Below are 20416 nucleotides of genomic sequence, written 5' to 3'. Positions count from 1 at the left end.
TTCTTTTTCAGGTTTTTTTGTTAACCTTGCATGGAAAAAATCATCCTGCATATCAGGCCACAGGGATACTTTTGTTGATCTCAACATTTGTTAGTTTGAAGAATTTCATCCTTACAAGTGATTAGGAAACCGAATGTGATGATAATTCGTAGATTATCAGAAGTTACTGTTTACAATGCCAGAGGAACTAAATTTCAGATGTCCCAAATCCAGATGTCCCAAAATCTTGACTGTATAAATGGTTGAAGAAATTGGTAGGAACATGAATGTTCTTGATGAAACCCTCGAGAAGATGGTCTATTGTAATTCTTTTCACATGGCAATGCTTCCTTGAAATTTATCAAATTCTTACAAGCAGCACAAGCAAGGCAGGAAAATTTTTAATCTTCTGCCCATTTACTGCATTTTCATAGGAAGAAATCAAATTAGAAGGAAAATGTGTAGGCCACATGTTCTTCAGAAGGTGGGGTGTTTCTCTGCTAAATTTTTTTTCCCATTGCTTTCTCAGCTAAAAGGAAAGAATGATAATAAAAAAAAATGTAGAAAATAGGTTAAAAACATTTTAGATTTTCAAACAGAATTTTATTCTACAAAACATAAAAACTGTTTTTAAAAATGATTTTCCGTAACTGTTTTCAAAAAAACTTCTTAAACAAAGTCTACATTTCTGCAGACTGCAACTTTGGCTTGGGTTTGGTCTATTCTCATCATCAAGATGAGACCAGAATTTTGGAATCTGTTACCTATCAAACATGGAACCTTAATCCCCGGGGTCGGTGGCAGGATCATTCCACCCTTAGAAAAAAACAAAAACAAAAAACAAAAAAAACAAAACAGAGCGAATCAAAGTTTTATGCCAAAGAAAATCCTTACACCGAAAGGAGTTATTCCCACTCCCATCCAGAAGAAAAAGTCAGCAACGGAACCAGGTTTTGCTTGACGATTGACTCAAATGTTAGTAAGAAAAGGACTGGGCACAAGGGGCACAGCCATAAGAGTTGACTTTAATCCAAGAAATACTAAGAAATTAGGCAAAGTCTCATGCATAAGATATGTTCCATGCAGCCACACAATGGATCAAGTTGTGGGGGTCCTTAGTTCTTACAAAGTGGCCACTTCCCAGAATGGGGTATGATTGTCTCTTCACTACAGAAAATCCTATGCTGTGGTTGAATTTTTCAGCTGGTTCAGATGATGACCAGAGCATTATCGTTTACTTTATTCTACTTCTTAGGTTATCTGATTGTGCCATTCCACCTCATATATCCACTTGAGTTGGAAACTAATATAATAATTATCACAAAAGAGAATATATCTAAAAGAATATTACTAAGAAAAGCACAAAAAGGAGTTTGATTTTAAGTTAATCTGCACCATTAGAAAGTAGAGGCTTTGATCCTAGATGGGTGAGAGAATATTTGGTAATCTGTACTGTGCAACTGCCATGAAACATTCTTTTTTTTTTTTTTTGACTCTACTCTGACAATGAATCCTCATCTGCCAAAAGTCAGACCCCTTTCAGGACCAAGAAAAGAAACAAATAGTGGCTTGTGATGTAATAGGTTTGGTTTAGTTGATTTCATGTGTAACACCTGTTCATATCATATAAATATTGTCTATTATAATTATAAGTTCTCTCAGTTTTAAACCATGTCCATTCCATTAAAAACAACTCATATATATATAGAGAGAGAGTAACATCAGGTTTTTCTTGTATTGCAAGACTAAACAGATAGACATTCCTCACGGGATCAGATAGATAAAGATCCATGTTGAGATTAGGGATTAGTTTTAATACTATTTGTAATGACTTGTTCCCTCTCATGTGAGAGTGCATTTGGTGATAATTTAAAAAAATATTTTTAACGTTTCTAATACTTGAAAGATAAAAATTTTAAATGTTAAAAAAGTTAGAAATACTTCCTAAAATTACTGTCAAATAGATTTTAAATTTATTTGCTATAAGCCCAAAAAGTTTTACTGACTTAGAAACACGTTTATATGATTAAGAGAAGTTTATACGTATATAGCGTCAAAAACTTCTCCTATCACAACAGCAGGATATCCCAACATGCCAGGTAACTTGCTGACTTTTCTAGGGATGTAGCAAACTTGTTTGCATGAGTTTTTGACATCTGGTATTGTTCAAAGTCGTGAGGCATGAGTTCCTTTCTCAATGGGTAAACATCATTTTTGTCTTTGTGAGGGGGAGAGACTCATCGTCCATTAACTTGGATGGAAGAGTTGAGTGAAACTTGACCAAAAAACTAAATTCATAGTATTGGAGATAACCGTGTGGGTCCTCCACCTATCAACCTTGTGCCTCTCATCCAAGTCAGCGCATATCATATCTTTATCTGCTCTATAAGTTGTAGTCATTCCCTCGTCACCTCAAACCTGCCCTCTTCCTGATCCTACCGTCTCTTTCTCCTACTTGTTGATTGATCAGGGCTTGCTCTTTGTAAATTTGTTCTGCTATTTTTCTTGTAGGCCTCTTCTTCTACTATCTGCTACCAAGAGAAAAAGCTCATCTCACTGTGACCACAATGGATGATGCTAATAGTAGTGTATCAAATCAAGAGAATGAAGATGTTGGCAACATGGCTCGGACTGTACTGAACCGGAATCCAGGTAAAGACAAGGGCAAGAGACGTTGTATTGGCTCAGAGAAGAAACTGTTAAAGCCAGCCATGGAAGAGTCATTGATGCTGAATAGGCCTCTTAAGAGGGTCAGAAGCCTGGAACATCAAATCCCAATTCAACGACCTTCTCATTTCATCCATCAAATGGCTCCAAATCCTATTTCTTCTCCAGCTTCCTTAAGGTTTGGTCTTCCCTTTTCCATGCCAACCCATGTGGAGCAACAAATGATCTCTTTTTCACCAAATGACTCTGAGTTGGAGCCTTACTCGAACCATAGGCTTCTCCAGTATTGGAGCAGTGTGCTTAATCTAAGTCCTCGAGGAAGAACGATGATGCCAACAATGCTGACAAATGGACTAGTCCAAGATGGAGGTGGTGTTTTTAGGCCTTCAACCATTGGTCCGCCCAACGCCAAGCTCTACAGAGGAGTGAGGCAACGCCAATGGGGCAAATGGGTGGCTGAGATACGTCTCCCTCGCAACAGGAGGCGCCTATGGTTAGGTACATTCGACACAGCAGAGGAGGCTGCTTTGGCCTATGACCGAGAGGCCTTCAAGCAAAGGGGAGAGAATGCACGCCTGAATTTCCCACATCTTTTCGTCCACCAGAAAAGTGAAGATATGGGAACCTTAATGGCTTCAAATTCAGCTTCTTCATATTTCTCCCATATCACCAATAAAAATCCCCTGCCCCAACAGAACCAACAGCATCTCCAGCAAGTCCAAGGAGAGACCAATTCACCAGTTTGGCAAATGGGAATGGTGCCTTCAGCGCTTGGGCATAGTCCTAAAAAAGATTTGGCCAAGCCCAGCTTTAAGGGCAAGTGTCCTGCTGATCTACGATCAAGCGAGATCACAGTCCAGGCTCAGGCACTCACACCAGGTTCTGGAACAGGGGAAGGCATATCTGAATTTTCCAATCCTGTATGGGGTGATACGACAGAGACTTGGTACAATTCAGTTTCAGCAGGTATGGTTCCTGTTAGCCCATTATGGGATTATTTTGATGCTGCAAATCATCTATTACCACAACCCAGAACAACTTTCCCTAGCTCTCAGCCACAGGACAGTAGTAGCACTACTGTCCAACAGCCCCAAGATAATTATGCAGCCTAAGCTTCATTGTCTCCCTCTCTATCTACCCTCACTGGCTGCTGCATTTTCAATGAACAGCCAATGATTACAAATTCTCTCAACTTTATTTCACGAATCAAAACCTCAATCCCTCCATATCCCAGTCAGCTGCTTCTCTATTCTGATAGTTCCACACATTCTTACATCTTGCCTATACATCTGATTTACTAGCAACCAAATGCTAACTCTCTTGTAGAATGGTTGTTATTGTATATTTATGTCATCTGGCACATAGGATTTGGGGACGGTTTCATTAGCCCCTCTACTTTGGTCCATAAATCGTAAGCCCTGATACGATCCAAGACTATGCTTGCAGCTTGTACAGTGGTTTCATCTTGTTAACATGGTGTATATTACTCTGTTTTTATAAAAAGGCGAAAAAGATTAGATGAAATGAGTCATCCCCAGTTGAAATTTGATCTGTTTGTTGGATTTTTACTATGGTTTTCTTGAGAAAAAAGATTGGGTAAAAAGAAATTTTTTATTTTTTGTCCACAAGCTGTTAGATTATGTTGAGTGATGGGATTTGGTTCATTCTGAAAAAGACCTCCATGCAAATTGACATTGTATATGCAGTTTATCTGTCATAGTTGAGGGAAATTGAATATGCAAGCCACCCCCCCATGAGATCATCACTATACATTTCTTGTCTGCAACGGAAAGACATTGACAAACAGTTCATTGAAATAATCCAACTAAAATTATCTGAAGAAGTTAAAGCCCCCATGGATAATCATCAATGGTTTCTTTAAATTAATCTCAGCATCCAATCACTGAGCTGCCTCCATCTACTGCATAAAAATATAAATTGTGGTGTGGGTGCTCTGTCACACCTGGCTGATCAAGTCTAACCTTTGAATAGTCCAACCTCCAAATGAAAACATTTGACTGTAGAAATGGAAGCGGCAATTTTTGTAACCAATCCAAAGAATGGTCGCTCCATGATGATTTCGGTCTATATGGTAATGTTTTTAGAAACAAATTTCTCACCGTGATATGCATATTGAGCCCAAATCGAACAAATTTAAGCTTTTATAAAAATTGGTAGTTGATAGTTCAACATGGTATTATAGCTTGATTTAGTCCAAGTTCGTGAGTTCAAACCACCTCTCCATAATTTGTTTCTTACCGAATTTGCAATTCTATGGTATCTCTCCACATACAGGTATGGGGTCGAACGCAAGAGAGGGTATTAAGGAGCATGACATGCATATTAGTAGTTCAACACACCGTTCTCAATTGCTTTTTGTTCGATTGTTTTTGGGAACAACGTTTGAGAACTAAAATATTGAAAACAGTTTTATTGACTTGTTCTCCATGTATAGAATACAAAGGTTTCCAAAATATTTTCCATAATTTTAATTGTTACTAAAAACAATTAAGAACTTCTCCAATTTGTTCGAGAAAAGAATCTGTTTTCAAAACAAATTCTCAAAAATTGTCATCTCTCAAAAGTTTACTTGTTAAAAAACTTATTTTCTGTTTTCCAAATGTCCCTTTATTTCTAAAAAGTATTCTTCGTACTTTCAATTGTTACTCAAAACATAATATAAGAAACAACTAAAAACACCTTAATTTTTTCCCAAAAAAGCAGCATGTTTTCAGAATAAAATCTTAAAAACTGTTTTTTTTTTTTTCTAATCAAAGTTTAGCAAACATGTTTTCTAACTTAGAAAATTGTTTTTGGTTTTCACAAATAGTCTCTCTAAACAAACCCTTCATTTCCAGAAAGAACCCAATCATTATCTTTATTTTAGACCTTAGTTCAAGCTTGTATGTGAATTATCAACCAAGAATGGCCCATAAACATTGCAGAAAGAGCCTCAACTCACAACAGGCTCTCTACTTGTCATCAACCTAGGCCAGCCCAGAAAGTTTCAGCATGTGAGCCATCAGCCCAACCCAACCACCTCAAAGCCCATTTCTACACCCAAGTCTTCAAATTCAGGCTCAGTGGATCTCTTCACACTTAACAACAAAACACCTTGATGTGACTGCAATAAATTCTAGGACGTGTGAGGGCCTTTTGCTTCATCTCTTAGCAAGAGAAGATGTCATATTTCAGCTATACAACCTTTTCTATGGCTCTCTCTCTCCGGAGAAAAGAATGGAAACACTTGAACCACAATCTTGGCTCTCCACCATCATCTACATTTGTTTGTGTTCTTTGTATTAAGATGATATTGCAGTGATATCTCGGAGTTTAATGCCGATGGATCGAGGTAGTAAGCCCACTCTTTTGACAGTTGCGACTCTTAAAAAATATGTACCAAAGAGAAGTACAATATTTACCTGAATTGTCGATGATAATTCATTGATGCAGTAATGGTGATATATGATGTACAAGTTAAGTTTGTGAAAGGTCTGTGGCGTCTCCTAAGGCTAAACATATAAAGCTGCAAATTTTTCAGCTACCATGGGTAGATAAATAAAAGATCATACTACTTTGTTGAAACTCAATTCTGACATTGGGGGCTGTCTGCAAAATCTCTTCAGCAGGTATCTTATCAGTAATTGAAGGGAGGAAGAAAGCAATGAGGTTGGACTGAAACAATTCTCTGTGAATTTGCAGGCATTTGAAATGAGTTCATTATATGAACACTCTCCAGAATGTTGCCGTAGGGATGGCAAAAAAACCCGAAATTATCCTAATGAGGTGGGGACGGGTATGGGAAAATTTGTAAAAACCCGAATCCGGACCAGGCGGGGCCTTATTCCCCGTCCCATCCTAGTCCGAAATTATCATTATTATTATCATTGTTGTTATTATTATTATTATTATTATTATATTATGTAATTTTATATTTATTAAATTTTTAAAAATATGATACCATATATAATTTAATATTTTAAAATTGAAATTAACATGGGTTCCCTTTTGAGAAAGGGAAATTATTTCCCTTACAAGGATTCCCCATCCTGTTTAGTCTAAAACAAGGAATAGAATTATCTAAAATGGAGAATATGATGGAGATAAAATAAATTTACAAGTAGCGATGAAGATGAATGAACCCTCCTTGACTATGTCTCATCTTATTTACATCACTATTTTTTGATAAAATAAAGGGTTAATCTAAATAGATAGAAACATCCAAGAGAAGGGGTGGATTGGAGTTTAAAAAAAAAAAAAAATTCTTTTTAAACACAATAAAATTAAACACAAGAAGCACAAATATAAAGAGATAAGGTTATAGAAAGCAAACTCAGATTTATAGTGGTTCAACACTTCCTTGCCTACATCCACTCTCCTCAAGCTCTTAACTGAGTGAATGTTCCACTTATACTTAAAACTTCAACCAAGCATCTAATCATTTTTTACATTTGGATTTCGGTTTTAATGGGCTCTTATACAATCTCTTCAAGTCTTTACTCACTTAAAGGTTTTAACACTCAATTAACAAATTCGAATCTCTCAACCTAACTCAACAATTGCTCAAATACAACTCAAGGCTAGAATGAATCACAAGGGTGCACTAAAGAATATACAAATGAAGATTTAATGCACCAAGAAAAGAATGAGAGCTTTTATGGCAAGAACAAATAAATACAGGTGTTCTCTTACTTATAAATGAAGTGGAGCTCTTAATTTATAGGTTTCTAACCTTGGGAACCAAAAAACCAAAAAACAATCTCGACCAGTCGAGTTGGGGGTCGACCGGTTCACTAACCGTTGGAACATTAAATGTTTGGCAGGTGGTCGTTACCCTCGACCGAGAAAGAAAGACTATTAGAAGAGAGAGAATGTTTTTTGTATCTCTCGATCGAACCTCGATCGGGAAGGAGTAATCGGTCAACCAGTACCCTAGTTGGTTGAGCCGATTGGCCAGTGCCTCGACCGATTCATTATTTTTTACCCAAAAACCTATCTGTTTCTGGTCTTTTTGTTTCTATCACTTAGGCAAGGTCTTTAGGTAAACTAATATGTCAATTTTAAAACATTTTGCCTAAGGTTCATTTGACAAAACTTGGATTTTGATGAAAATGTAACTTTAATGCATAAACCAAGTTTTCAAATATACATAAAATGATATGAAAATCCTAAGCACACTCATGCATTCATCTTACATATGTTTCCTATGATTAAAAAGTCTTTCAAAAATCTTGATCTTACATCCATTAGGTCCTTTGATGAATTTTCAAATTAATACCTAAAATTATTTATAATTCAAACCAATTAGTAACTTAATCATGGTTTGTTATCATCTAAACAAGATTAGGAGAACCCTTGTGCTAACACTTTTCTTCTTGAAATGACTTATTTTCAATCTTTTACTATGTATCGGTTCCATTAAATGACTTCGATGGCCCAGCAAGTAATATTACAAATTGACATATCAAAATTTTTTAAAGCATTTTTCCCTCTTATCAAAAGACCAAGAAAATGTTCCCTTCTATGAATAATGATCAGAATTCTTGACTCATGGATTTCTAATGTCTTCTTAGTACGAGTCCACCATGTCCTTATATTTTGTTTGTTCTTTAAAGTTAAAACTTTTTTGAAATCTTGATTTTATTATCATCTTCTATAGATATTTTCATGTTAACATATGCTATAAATTTTACAAAATTTCAAGTGTTAATGAATGTTATCCATTATTTGAGAAGACATTTATAACTCTCCCCCAACGACACCCTTGGGGTTTGGGGTTTGAATATGTGACCTGTGACCTGTGACCTCGGCTCTAATACCACTTGTAAGATCTCAAGTACTACCAACTTTCCTAAAAGCAATTGTTGTTAGGAAATACACATATTATATCCTTATAGTATATTCATTCAAGAACCCACGACATTCGTATTCAAGAAGAGTTGATAGGACGTAATCAACCTCCAATCTGCCAACAATCTCCTCCACTACCCAACAAAAAAATAAAAATAAATAAATAAAAACATAGTTTAATGACCTTTAATTACAAAAAATACTTCCTAATACTTATAAGCAAGAATTCATTTATTATCATACACTAGATGTATTTTCAATTTTGACCCAAAAAAGCTTCACAATTTTAATTTCAAATTTTCCATTTTTTTTTCCCCAAAAAATGAATTGAGATGGAGAGATGCTTGATTGATCCACAGCAATCCAGGTAATTATAGCATTGTACTTTGTAAAAATGTGTTGAAACATGATTGATGTCAAACAAGGGCATTTTGGCACTGAGGAAAGAAAAGGAGATTTGGTGATTCCTCCACAATCTCAAAAGGCCAACCTCCACATTATTCCTTGGCCAATCTGTTTTTCCCTTTAATATAATTTAAAGTAGTACAAAAGCACATGGAGGCTTTAAACCACCTACAAATATGTTGCAGTGACATGTACCTTAATATTAATATTAGCTTGATTATTGCTGTCATATGCCCTCATTTAACACAAATTTTGCCTTTCTTTATTGCCAAATACATGCATTTCCACAGCTAAAAAGTCTTTGAAAACCCATTTGAATTAACTTTTGAGGAGTCAAAAACATTTTTAAAATTTTTATTTATTTATTTGATTAATTTTATTTAAAAAATTATGATTTAAAAATAATTTAATACAAAAATTAGAAAACAATACTAAATATAAAAGTCTTTTCGGGTTTATGTAGAAAACTATTTCATATTTGATAAAAATTTTATAATATTAATAAATTTTTAACAATTATGACCAACATGGCATAGATGGTGTTATGATTTTATCAAATTTCAAAAGAAATTAATTTGTTTTTCCAATTTATTAGACTCCAAATCTCTTCCAAAACAACCTTACATGAGAAGGATGGTATAAAATAAATTTATGTCATAATAATAAAAAATCTTGGATCATTGAACTCTAATAGTACAAGGGAACATATTTCCTAACCGTTCAATGACGTATCATTTCTATTGGTGCTAGTCCAAAAAGGACATTGAGATTGATTCTTTTGTGCATTTTTTATTTTTTTGACCATTTGAACGCAATCATGAGATATTTTGAAGGTTTTTCATATTTAATAAATAAATATAAGAAAATTTCACATCCTTTTTAATTAATTTTATAGATGATATGATAATCGATTAGTTAGGGTAAGTTGTGATTGTTAGAAATCGAGTTTTTATAATTTTTTTCTTCTTTTCAAAAACCCAATTTGATTTGAATTTTGAGAAATTAAAAGTGTTTTTTTTTTTTTTTTTGTTTAACAAGAGCTTCAGTTTGTGACTAATTTTATTAAAAAAAACTTATGATTGTAAAAAAATAATAATAATATGAAAGCCAAGAAAATATTATTTTTTAGAAAAATTTTATTGTGACTTATGTAAAAAATTCATTTAATGGAACTTATAATACAATACTGATATTACCCTTTTAAAATTATGATTTTAACTTCAACTTCATTTTTCGATTAAAGATAAAAATAAGAAATTATCACAAACGATGTTAAGTGACTTATATACGACTTCAATATTGCTAACCAAAAACAAGAAAATCTACCATAAAATAGTGAAAAACATGCATTACAAGATTAAGATAGGACAAAGTAAAGGCTCCAATTTGGCCATTTTTAATCTCAAGTGTGCAGCCATATGATCCAAGTAGAATTTATTTATTTATTTTTTTTTTTTTGGGAGAGTGAGAGAGAGATGGGCTTTCATGTCTCAGTACAAAGAAGCAAAAGCAGAGGAAGGTAGAAAATCATGTACATTAAAGACAGACCATGTATGAGACCAAATCATTGCACTATCTCTAACTCAATTATAGCATATGAGAGCATCCAAGGAATTCACTTAGCCCCACCCCTCTTCAATATCTTTCTTTTTATATTCAATCTCAACTCCAAAAGTCCAAACAATAAGGACACTCTCATTCATCTACTACCACCACCCCTTATTCACATGGACTCAACATTATTAAACTACTAACCCAATACCCACTTGGTTATTCACAATTATTATTTTTATTTTTATTTTTATTATTATTAATTATCCTACCACCCACTATGATTGAGTTCAAATCCATCCATTTAGTCTAAAGTTAAAGGGACGAAACATGAATATGAACCACACTAATACAACTTGAATTTGATTAATTTTTCTTTCTTTCTTTTTTTTGGGTTTTTAAAGTGAGATTAATGGTCTCTTTGGGTGTTAAACAGGCTGTTGGGAATCGACCCACATGGTCCCTCTGTCTTAAATAATATTAAGAGTAGCTTATGTGGGTGGGTTTTCATATTGTTGTGCTGTTGATTAATTCATAATGTTGGAGACATTATAATAGACGAAAATAATTAATGAGGGGGCTGAGGTAATGGGCAGGAGGGTTCCTTTTTCCTGAATGTAATCTCCATTGGTCTGAAAAATTTATCTAAATTAATGGTAGTGGGGGCATTGTGGGAGTCTGCAATTTCATCATGTTTGTACATTTGATTTTTGCTTCAACCATGGCCATGACCAAGTCTAGCCTTGATTTTGATTAGGTCAAATTTCATCAAACCTAACGGCGTGGAGTATCTTATAAAACCTTAGTTAAATTGATTTCTGTTAAGTTAAAAACTATTTTTTAAGTTAAATAAGAACTTTTATGTCTTATTTATTAATTTTATTTAAATGGTATATAACATATCAAATAATTTAATATAATAGTCAAGAAAATATTATTTTTTATAAAATCCTTATTTTAATTTTTACGAGAGTTTTTTCATATTTAATAAAAATTTTACTATAATATTATTTCTTAAAAATTATAATTTTGGCTTTAATTTAAGCTTTCAAATAAGAAAAAAAAAAAGTCATTTCAAATTAAGTCTAATTGCTGAAAACTTCTCTTCTAAGAAATATGAAATCTCACAAATATTTTTTAGGTGTAATGTCAATTTTTTTAATTGAAACATTCCAAATACTTTCGAAAATAAACCATGATGAAACATGAATAATAAATGGGGATGAAGGCATGACTAATTTACAACTTTGATACATACAATTAAGCACCCACTTCCACCATCCAATTATGGGTTCTTTTTCTTTTCACTATAAATGAGTTTGTGATTTGTAAACAGCCTAGGGATGTGACATAAATTTTGAAAGCATCCACCATTTAAATAATTAATTAATAAAAAAATTCCAATGCCTAAACAACAATTGAATTAAAAATATGATGATCATTGCAATGACAATTATCATTATCATGTACAATGATGAGAAGAGAACAGCAATATAGAGTTGTAGAATATCAATCAACCTTGACTCTATAGATTTTGGTTTTATTTTTCCAATTCACTAAGCTTTGAAAAAGAGAATATATAGTTATATAAATATTGTGGGAATAAATTTGGAAACATGGCTAGCTTTGTCCTAGAGCCTAATGTCATTTGTCATATCATTGCTTCCACTATGTGAAGTTGGTCATGTGCTTAAGAAAATGTGAATTGAAAATAGTTGAGACATGGGTTCATTGTTTGTCAATTCATACTTTGAACTAAGAAATTTGTATCTTCCAAACTTAGGACATATATATTAATTATCATTCAAAAAATCATCATTTGGTTTCAAGGATGAATCATATTGTCCACCCTCAATTCTCCATTTGAGGTACATGTATAGTAGATTTTTTCATTCAATGGTGATAATGATATGTAAAAAGAATAAGAATTTATCGTGATTTGTATCTAAAACTTGTCATGAATATATGTTTGAATTAATGATCAAGGTGAAAAAAATTTTAATTTAAAAATAATGTACTTTTATTTTAGACCTTATTTGGATCAATTTTTGGAAAAAAAAAAACTTTTTTTAAAACTCAATAGGAGCATTTATATCTCTTCGATTAGTTTTGTTTAAAAAGTTTATGGTTCAAAAAATTGATTAATATTAAAACTAAAAATATTTTGTTTATCGTATAAGCTTTATAACTTATGTAAAAGGTTTTTTTTATATTTGATAAATTTTTTTGATACCAATATTCTAATAGTTGGTTTTTGCGCTAATCTTCTTGACTAACGATGAATACTAACTTTTAAAATTGTGATCAAAGTAATAACTTTTCAAAAGGTGAATTATAATGTATTATACTAGTAATATATCATTAAAAAAATTATACTTAAATTTGATGTAAACAAAATAAGAAATAGTCAAACTACCCCTATCATACTATGGTTGATTACCAATTCTTGAATTATAGTTTAAAGACAACAACTCTCTCAACCCACTCATAGGATTGATTCACCCCTTGAACGTCTTAATAATATTTATTATAATATGAATAAGTTCGATAAAGATCATCCCGTAAGACCTCACATGGCATCTTAAGGAACATATAATGTTTTTGGTTTTCTTCATCTCTTCCTTCTATTCCTATGTCTTTATCTTGCCATTGGAACAAAATCCATATTGCCTTTTTAATAAATTCACTTAATGTTTGATTTTATGTTAGAGGAATTAAAAATTCTTATTGGAATGTTTTGATATAATTAATAAATATGGATATGATAATGGTATATATACGGCTACATTAATGGTTCTAACTAAGTTATCATGTACCAATTTTTAAAGATATTTTAATTAATACGGTTTAATTTAACTTCATAGGATATAATTGTTTTTTAATTTTTATTTTATTATAGTAAATCCATAACTATAATAATAAGATACAAATACTATTTTAAAATATAAAATGTTAAAAGACGACACTTCTACTAGGGTCATTCTTAAAAATGAATTTAAGATGACTGTTCTACCTACATCATTACTAAAATTAATTAAAGATAATATTCCTATAAGTGTTAAAATTGGTAATTTCACAAATTTTATTTTAACTTAATTTGTATTTTTTTTACCTTTCTTAACACACACACAAAAAAAAAAAAAACGTTATTTCTAGTTTTACTTGTAGTAAAAAAAAATAAGAAGAAGAAAGAATACAATGCTTAATTTTAAAAACAAACAATACAAAGAAAAAAATCTAAAACAAATGGAAAAAAAATTTAAGACTTTGAGTTTGAAAAAGTATGAAGACAACCTAGTGAAGATTTGAAGGGTGGCATGGCCCATAAAAGGGCATAAATCAAATGTCATTCAAGTAGGCCAAGCGTAGGGTTGTTAGCAAACCCCATTCAACAGATATAAATTATATAATTAAGGTTGAAGGGGCCATGGTAGGCCACTGCTTCATCTGTCCTTTACACCCCCATCTCTCTCTCTCACTCACTCACCCACCCATCCACCCACCCACCACCCCTCTATGAATGTGCCTCCCAAGGGCCAAGAATTAAAGGAGAGCCTTTAATACCAGAACCTGCAGCTTCAGAATCCCATGGTTTAATCAAAGAGAGAGAGGCCTGCGGGTCTGATGAGACTCTCTCTCTCTCTCTCTCTCTGTGTGCATGGGGGGTCATAATTTTTGCTTTATATTTTGCCTTTCCCCTTGGCCCTTCAAAATTTTCTTTCATTTTCCTTTTCTTGACAAGACCATCTATGTCTGGCTTTACGTATAAGTCTTGTCTGATAGTTAGTTAGAAGAACAGAACTATTATTATTAATTATTATTATTATATTGCATGGGGTATGGAGTCAACCATGGGACTTTTTATTTGACCAGATCATTGCCCGAGTTGCAATTCACCTCAACAGCCCCATAAATGATGAAACCCATCTTCATAATGGAGGATACTTTGCGACTGGTTTGGACTTTGGAGGACTGCCATTGCCCTTTTCTCTCTGTTACTGCCTCTTCTTCAAGCATGACTTAGCCTTTTAGGATAGTACTTACTCTGTGTGCAGTGGGTGCCTCTAATCTTTGGGTCAATATGGTGAAATCAATCACAAAATTACACCATGTGATTGTTCATTGGTTGAATGGAGGGTTTCTAATATCCAATACCATTTTTAAAAATAATAAAAACTATTTTTTTTTTCTTCATAAGAAAAAAAAAATAAAGGAAAACCTGTTTTGTAATTGCAAAACCGAAAATAGTTTTTTATTTTAAAAAATAAAAAAAGAAAATAATGTCTTTGAAGAATATTTTTTTAGTTATTTTCACTTGTTTTTTTATCAATGTTTTAAAAAATATTAATTATACAAATACGAATAATAATTAAAAATAAAACATTACATATAAAATTTATTTTAAAATATATTTTATATTTAAAAAATTAAAAATATTTCAGAATCTCATATATTTACAAAAATTTTAAAATTAATTTTTTAAAATTATTCTTAAAATCTATTTTTTAGAATTATTTTTTAAAATAATTATCAAACAAAGCCTAATAGTCTTATTTAGAATAATCTTGTTATTTTAATTGGAAGCTAAATTTATAGTTAAAATCATAATTTTTAAATAAAAATATTAGTATTATAAAAGTTTATTAAATATGAAAAGGCTTTTTATATAAATCAAATTTTAATTTTTATATATAAGAAATAACATTTTCTTAACTTTGATATTAATCTATTTTTTAATTTATAAATTATTTAAATGAAATTAATGAAACAAAAGTAGAAATTGTTATTGAGCTTAAAAAGAAAAGTTTAAACTTCTCATCAATCCAAACAAAACTACTAGGATGCAACTATGTTGCTTTTAAACCTAAAAATAAGTCACTTGAATGATGATAGTCAAATGTCATAAAAGGCTTATTGTATTCTTTTTTAATATCAATTGGTATTTATATAAGATAGTTAAAGTTTGATTCAATAATTAATATTGAAGTACTGAAGCATCATATTAAAGAAGAAATTGTTAAGATATAACAATACCGTTTTTAAGCTTAGAGATGAGTTAACAAAATGATAGTGATCAAATATCAAGGACGGTCCATGTTCACTTAGACCAATACATTCATTAAACGATATTCAATTTATGGTTTGGTTATTTCTTTCTTATTTACTTTTTCTACTTTTTCCATTCATGTTGAATATTGTAGTACTAATGTTAAATTTATCTTTTAATTATTTAATTTAATTGTAACAAATTTAATTACCATTTTTGCTAAATGTTAAATAGTTAAACGGTAATACTAACTTTTTCCTATTTATGTTAAATGTTAAAAAGTACCATTTTTAACTATTTTTATTGGTTATAATTCCATATTTATGCTAAATATTAAACCATTACACTCTTTGTTTTGAAAAGTCGAATAGACTCCAATATGCTAAGAACAAACACCTCTAAAGAATATCAAACTTGGAAAAATGGTAGAGGGTGACATTACCACTATTTACATTTCTAATTGTCTATTAATTTTAAATATATATTGCATACATAATATATTTATTTTTCTTATTTTTTGAACTTTTTATATGAAGTAATTTACTTTCAGATTTCAAATATCTTGATTTTTACTTGTTATTATGTTATTACTCATTTCTTAAAATTTTTTATCAAATAAGAAAAATTAAAATCTTTCTTTTTTCTTTAACACTTAATTAAGATAAAATATTTAAAAAAACAAACAACGTAACACTTAACCTTATTAAGTATTATTTAGTTTTAAGTTCTATTTAAAATTAAGTAAACAAAATACACATCATCCACATTTATTTTATTATTTACTTTTTTAAATAATTTTTTTTATCTCATAAGCTTTAAAAAGACAAGTAACTTAATACTTAACCACCCATCTTTATCTCACTATTTACTTTTTCTTTTTCCTATTTTATCCCATAAACTTTAATAATATGAAAACCTTCATTTATTATTCATCTCTCTTTTTTTATACAAGATCATTCCAATTTTCAATTTTTCATATATATATATATATTTATTATATTGAGTTTAAATTTATTTTTTATTTTATTTATTTCTTTATTTTCTCTCATTTGTATTTTCTCTCCGTGGGAATCATAATGTTGAATACCCCTTTGACTAGTTGAACATTCTCATATACAAACATGAGGCCGTGCCCTGCCTCTTACCAAAGACACACACAAACATACCAAAATAAGAGGCCAAATTTCTGTGTGGATCAGAAAATTAAGGCACTTGGCTTTATGCCCTTAAGTCTCTTGCCTCACAATCATCTAAATACAACGCAACCAAACCACACTTTGGCCTCCCTACCCACCGCCTCCACCGTCCCTCTCCCTTCTATTCAATTCTTAAACTTCACCCATAAGAATGGGTCCCCGTTTTATAATGGCACCGCGACAAAAAGTCCTTTTTGGCTCAACCCCCATCTACAATCTACATGTGATGTAACCTAGGAAGAAAAATAATACCTATCCAACTCCCCTTAATTTTCATGAAAGAGACCATACTATTGGTTTGTAAAGCTTGGGACGTAGAGGATGTCAGTTTCCGGAGTTCAATTTTTTTTTTTTTTTATTAAATGACAAATCTGACCTTATTACATTTCTCCCTTTCATGTCCATGATTGTAAAAAATCAGAATGTAAATTAATGAAAATAAATGTAGAAATAAAGATCGAGATGAAATCAAATATTTAGTTATTAAATAAAAGAGTTTTTCAAAATATATATATATATATATATAAATAAATAAATAAATAAATAAAAACCTTCTTTTGATCTTATTGTCTTCACTTTGACTTCTCTTTCTTTTTTTTAGTCATTTTTGGTAATCCAACCTAGCCCTATGTCTTAGAATAGGGTGCGCCCACTTTTTGAGCCCCAACCACCAACAGTAGAAGTCAAAATTTGTGGTGGCCTTTTACTATTGAAGTAAAGTCAGCGGGTGCTTTTAGTAATTTCATTTATTTATTTTGTTTTTTTTATTTTGAGTTGTATTTAACAACCAATATCCTAGCCGTACAATTTTGTTGGGATCTGTGCCGCGTTGATGATGACCATCTAGACTAGCGGAGGGTGTAAGGTTGTGACTTATGGGGAAGAAAAACAACCCTAGAAAGGTTGGGAGGTGAAAGTGAATAAAATTAATAAGATGGTCCCAAAAGCAGTTGAACTAATCCTCTAGCGGTCACCTTCACTTTCTAGTTACGGGCTGCTCCATGTGGAGGTGGTTGAGTTGTGCCCATATTAAGGTGTTTTTGTATGGCCTTCTTAACTCAAGCCCAAGCCCACTAACTCATGGTATGTTTTTTTTTCTCTTTTTTTTTTTTTTTTTTTTTAAATAATTGAGTGGAATTGTTTAATATTGTACTGGTGCATATAATAGATCCGAACTAAATATTTGTCTCATTAAAGCATGTTTCAATCTCCTTGTGAAATCTCATTTGTCTCGTTAAAATTTGCTTCAATTTTTCGGTGAAATTTCTCATCAATGATACGTTTTACATATTTTTAGCAATTCATAAACTATCGTCAAATGATATAAGTTTTAGATAAAATTTTGTAACATATTAAGATATTATTATTGAGAATTCTTAGACATCGAAAGCATCTACGATTTCTTGTACATAGTATTATTAAATTTTATAATTGGTGGTTAGAATAAATACATGAAAATACTTTCATTTTTTTGATGGAACTCGTAATTATTGTCATTATGTATGTACTAGAAAAAAGTACTTTAAAAATTTATTTATAAAATTAAGGTTTTCTGTTATATCAAAAAGTTATTTTTGTTATTATTATAACAAATGATAACCAATAAAAAATAATGAAGTGACGATATGATCCATTTTTTCTTTATATCTCAATAAATCATCGTATTTATTTGTACCTTTTGTCTCGTCTATTTCTATAGTCGTTCATTCAATATTTCATATTTAATCATACACATATAAAGGATTCAAAATTTTAATTAATATAACATCTAAAGATTAACAAAAAGAAAAAATCCAAAAAATCAAATAAGTTTTATACTAAATTTATTTTACTAGGGTCTATTTAGTAACTTTATAAAAAACACATTTCAACTTTAACTTAAAGCATATTTGACAGTGATTTTAGAAAACATTTTTAACCTCAGAAGTTTTTTTTTTTTTTTAAATAGACTTCCACAAATTTTAAAAAATATTTTTAAACACCTAAAAAATATTTTTAAAAACCTAAAAAATTACTTATAATATTGAAAAATCACTAAAAACAATTGATAGATAATTTTCTTAAAAACACTTTTAAAAAAACAAATTTTCACTAAAATGATTTTTAAAATCGTTACCAAACATCATCTTAATTAAAAGAAAATTTAACTTGTGGGCTCCAAATACTGAACATAATATTATATATATTTTTTAAATTTATATTTTCCATGTAAGATAATAAATTGATATTTGACTTATTATGGCTCTTGCCCAGTGTTTGACAAAATTAATGGACAAGAATGGAAATTCACAAGGAGGAAGAACCATAATATATCCACAAAAATAAATAATGATCTAAAATAAAGGAGGACATTTTACACAAACTCCTATAATTAATCTATTATTATGCCAACATGTCAACACACAAAAATAAAATAAAATAAAATAAAAAGACATCAACTTTCACAAAAATTAAAATGACACGTGCGCACTCAAATATCACCCACAGCCCACTTGCAATTTGACTTTAATTAAACTACAAAATGGGAGGGTTTGTTTGGCCTATTTTTAGGCACCGACTAAGATAATTGTATTACTTAGAAAAATAATATAATGTTTTTTTTTTTTTTTTTGGTACAAGTTGGTCAAATACGTAAGCATTGTAATTGGACCTCCCTTCCCGCGTAACCCCACCTTTGGTATCGGTTGATATTCAAGTGAAGATTTATTTTGACATTTTTAATGATTTATCAAATAAATTCGGACTCATCAATACAATATATAAAATCATATTTTTAAGATGTTTTCAAGCTAGAGAGGTGATTATGATAGTAAAAAGACTAGTTTGAATATAAGTTTTAGATGATGACTAGAGATGAATTTTGTTTTATTATAGATGCTATTTTGGTTCCAAACTTATTCAAATCAATTAAAATCAATCATATTAGTTAAATTTTTGAAAACCGGCCTTGTCCATTTGGTTTTCAATTTTCTCATCTAATAAAATTTAAATCAAACCGATATTTTAAAGCTTATATATGATTATTTCAGATTTGACAATTTTTTTATATTAGATTCTATTAAAGTAATTTATTGTTTTTATATTGTGATAAAATTAATTTAAATATATTCAATATATTTTTAATATCAAATCCAAGTTGATTTTAATTAATTTTAAAAATAAATTAAACTTAAAACCTAATATAAATTAAAATTAATTGCCTTTTAAGCTAAAAAACACAAATTTATAAGGACTGAAGACTATAAAAGGTCATTAAGTTGGATCGAAATCAACCTATGAAAATCAAATCAAATCAATGTTAAAAGGCTTTGTTTGATTATGTTTTTCATTTTAAATTTGGTTGATTCGATTTCTATCACATACAAAATCAACTATATTGGTTCGATTCATGTTTTACTCAAAAGTTGATCAAACAGACCTTATTTAGAATTCTACTCATATTATTTGAAGTCTTTTATATTTCGTTTTTTTTACCTTAATATGTACGCGATGTTAATCCTTTGTATCATTGTCCAATAATCTATATTTTATCGTATATTTATAAATTTAGCATATAAAAATAATATTTTTTTCTTGCATGGCATAAGCCTAACGTTTTCCTTATTTGAAATATACGTGGAAGTAAAAAAGCGGGTGGGGAGGGGTAAAAGATGGAAGGCATTGAATTGAGGGAGTGGGTCATCAACTTAACTTATGTTTAGGGTTTGTTTGTTTTTTTAGA

At 30.6% G+C, this 20416-nt stretch overlaps 1 protein-coding gene across 1 annotated transcript; it reads left to right on the top strand.

Moving 5' to 3' along the window:
* The first annotated feature begins 2396 nt into the window (after positions 1–2396).
* LOC104877562 (uncharacterized) lies at positions 2397–4193 on the top strand. The gene has a single exon (XM_010646075.2). It carries the CDS (start codon positions 2547–2549, stop codon positions 3756–3758), a length of 1212 nt encoding a protein of 403 aa, XP_010644377.1. The 5' UTR covers positions 2397–2546; the 3' UTR covers positions 3759–4193.
* The last annotated feature ends 16223 nt before the right edge of the window (positions 4194–20416 follow it).

This window comes from Vitis vinifera, chromosome 19, assembly GCF_030704535.1.
Source record: "Vitis vinifera cultivar Pinot Noir 40024 chromosome 19, ASM3070453v1".
Lineage (NCBI taxonomy): Eukaryota > Viridiplantae > Streptophyta > Magnoliopsida > Vitales > Vitaceae > Vitis > Vitis vinifera.
The sequence above is the reverse complement of the archived record's forward strand: the minus strand, read 5'-3'. Positions and strand labels throughout refer to the sequence as shown.

What these genes read in the sequence shown, in the direction of transcription:
- LOC104877562 (XM_010646075.2), top strand. Translation starts at nt 2,547, where the DNA reads ATGGATGATGCTAATAGTAGTGTATCAAATCAAGAGAATGAAGATGTT.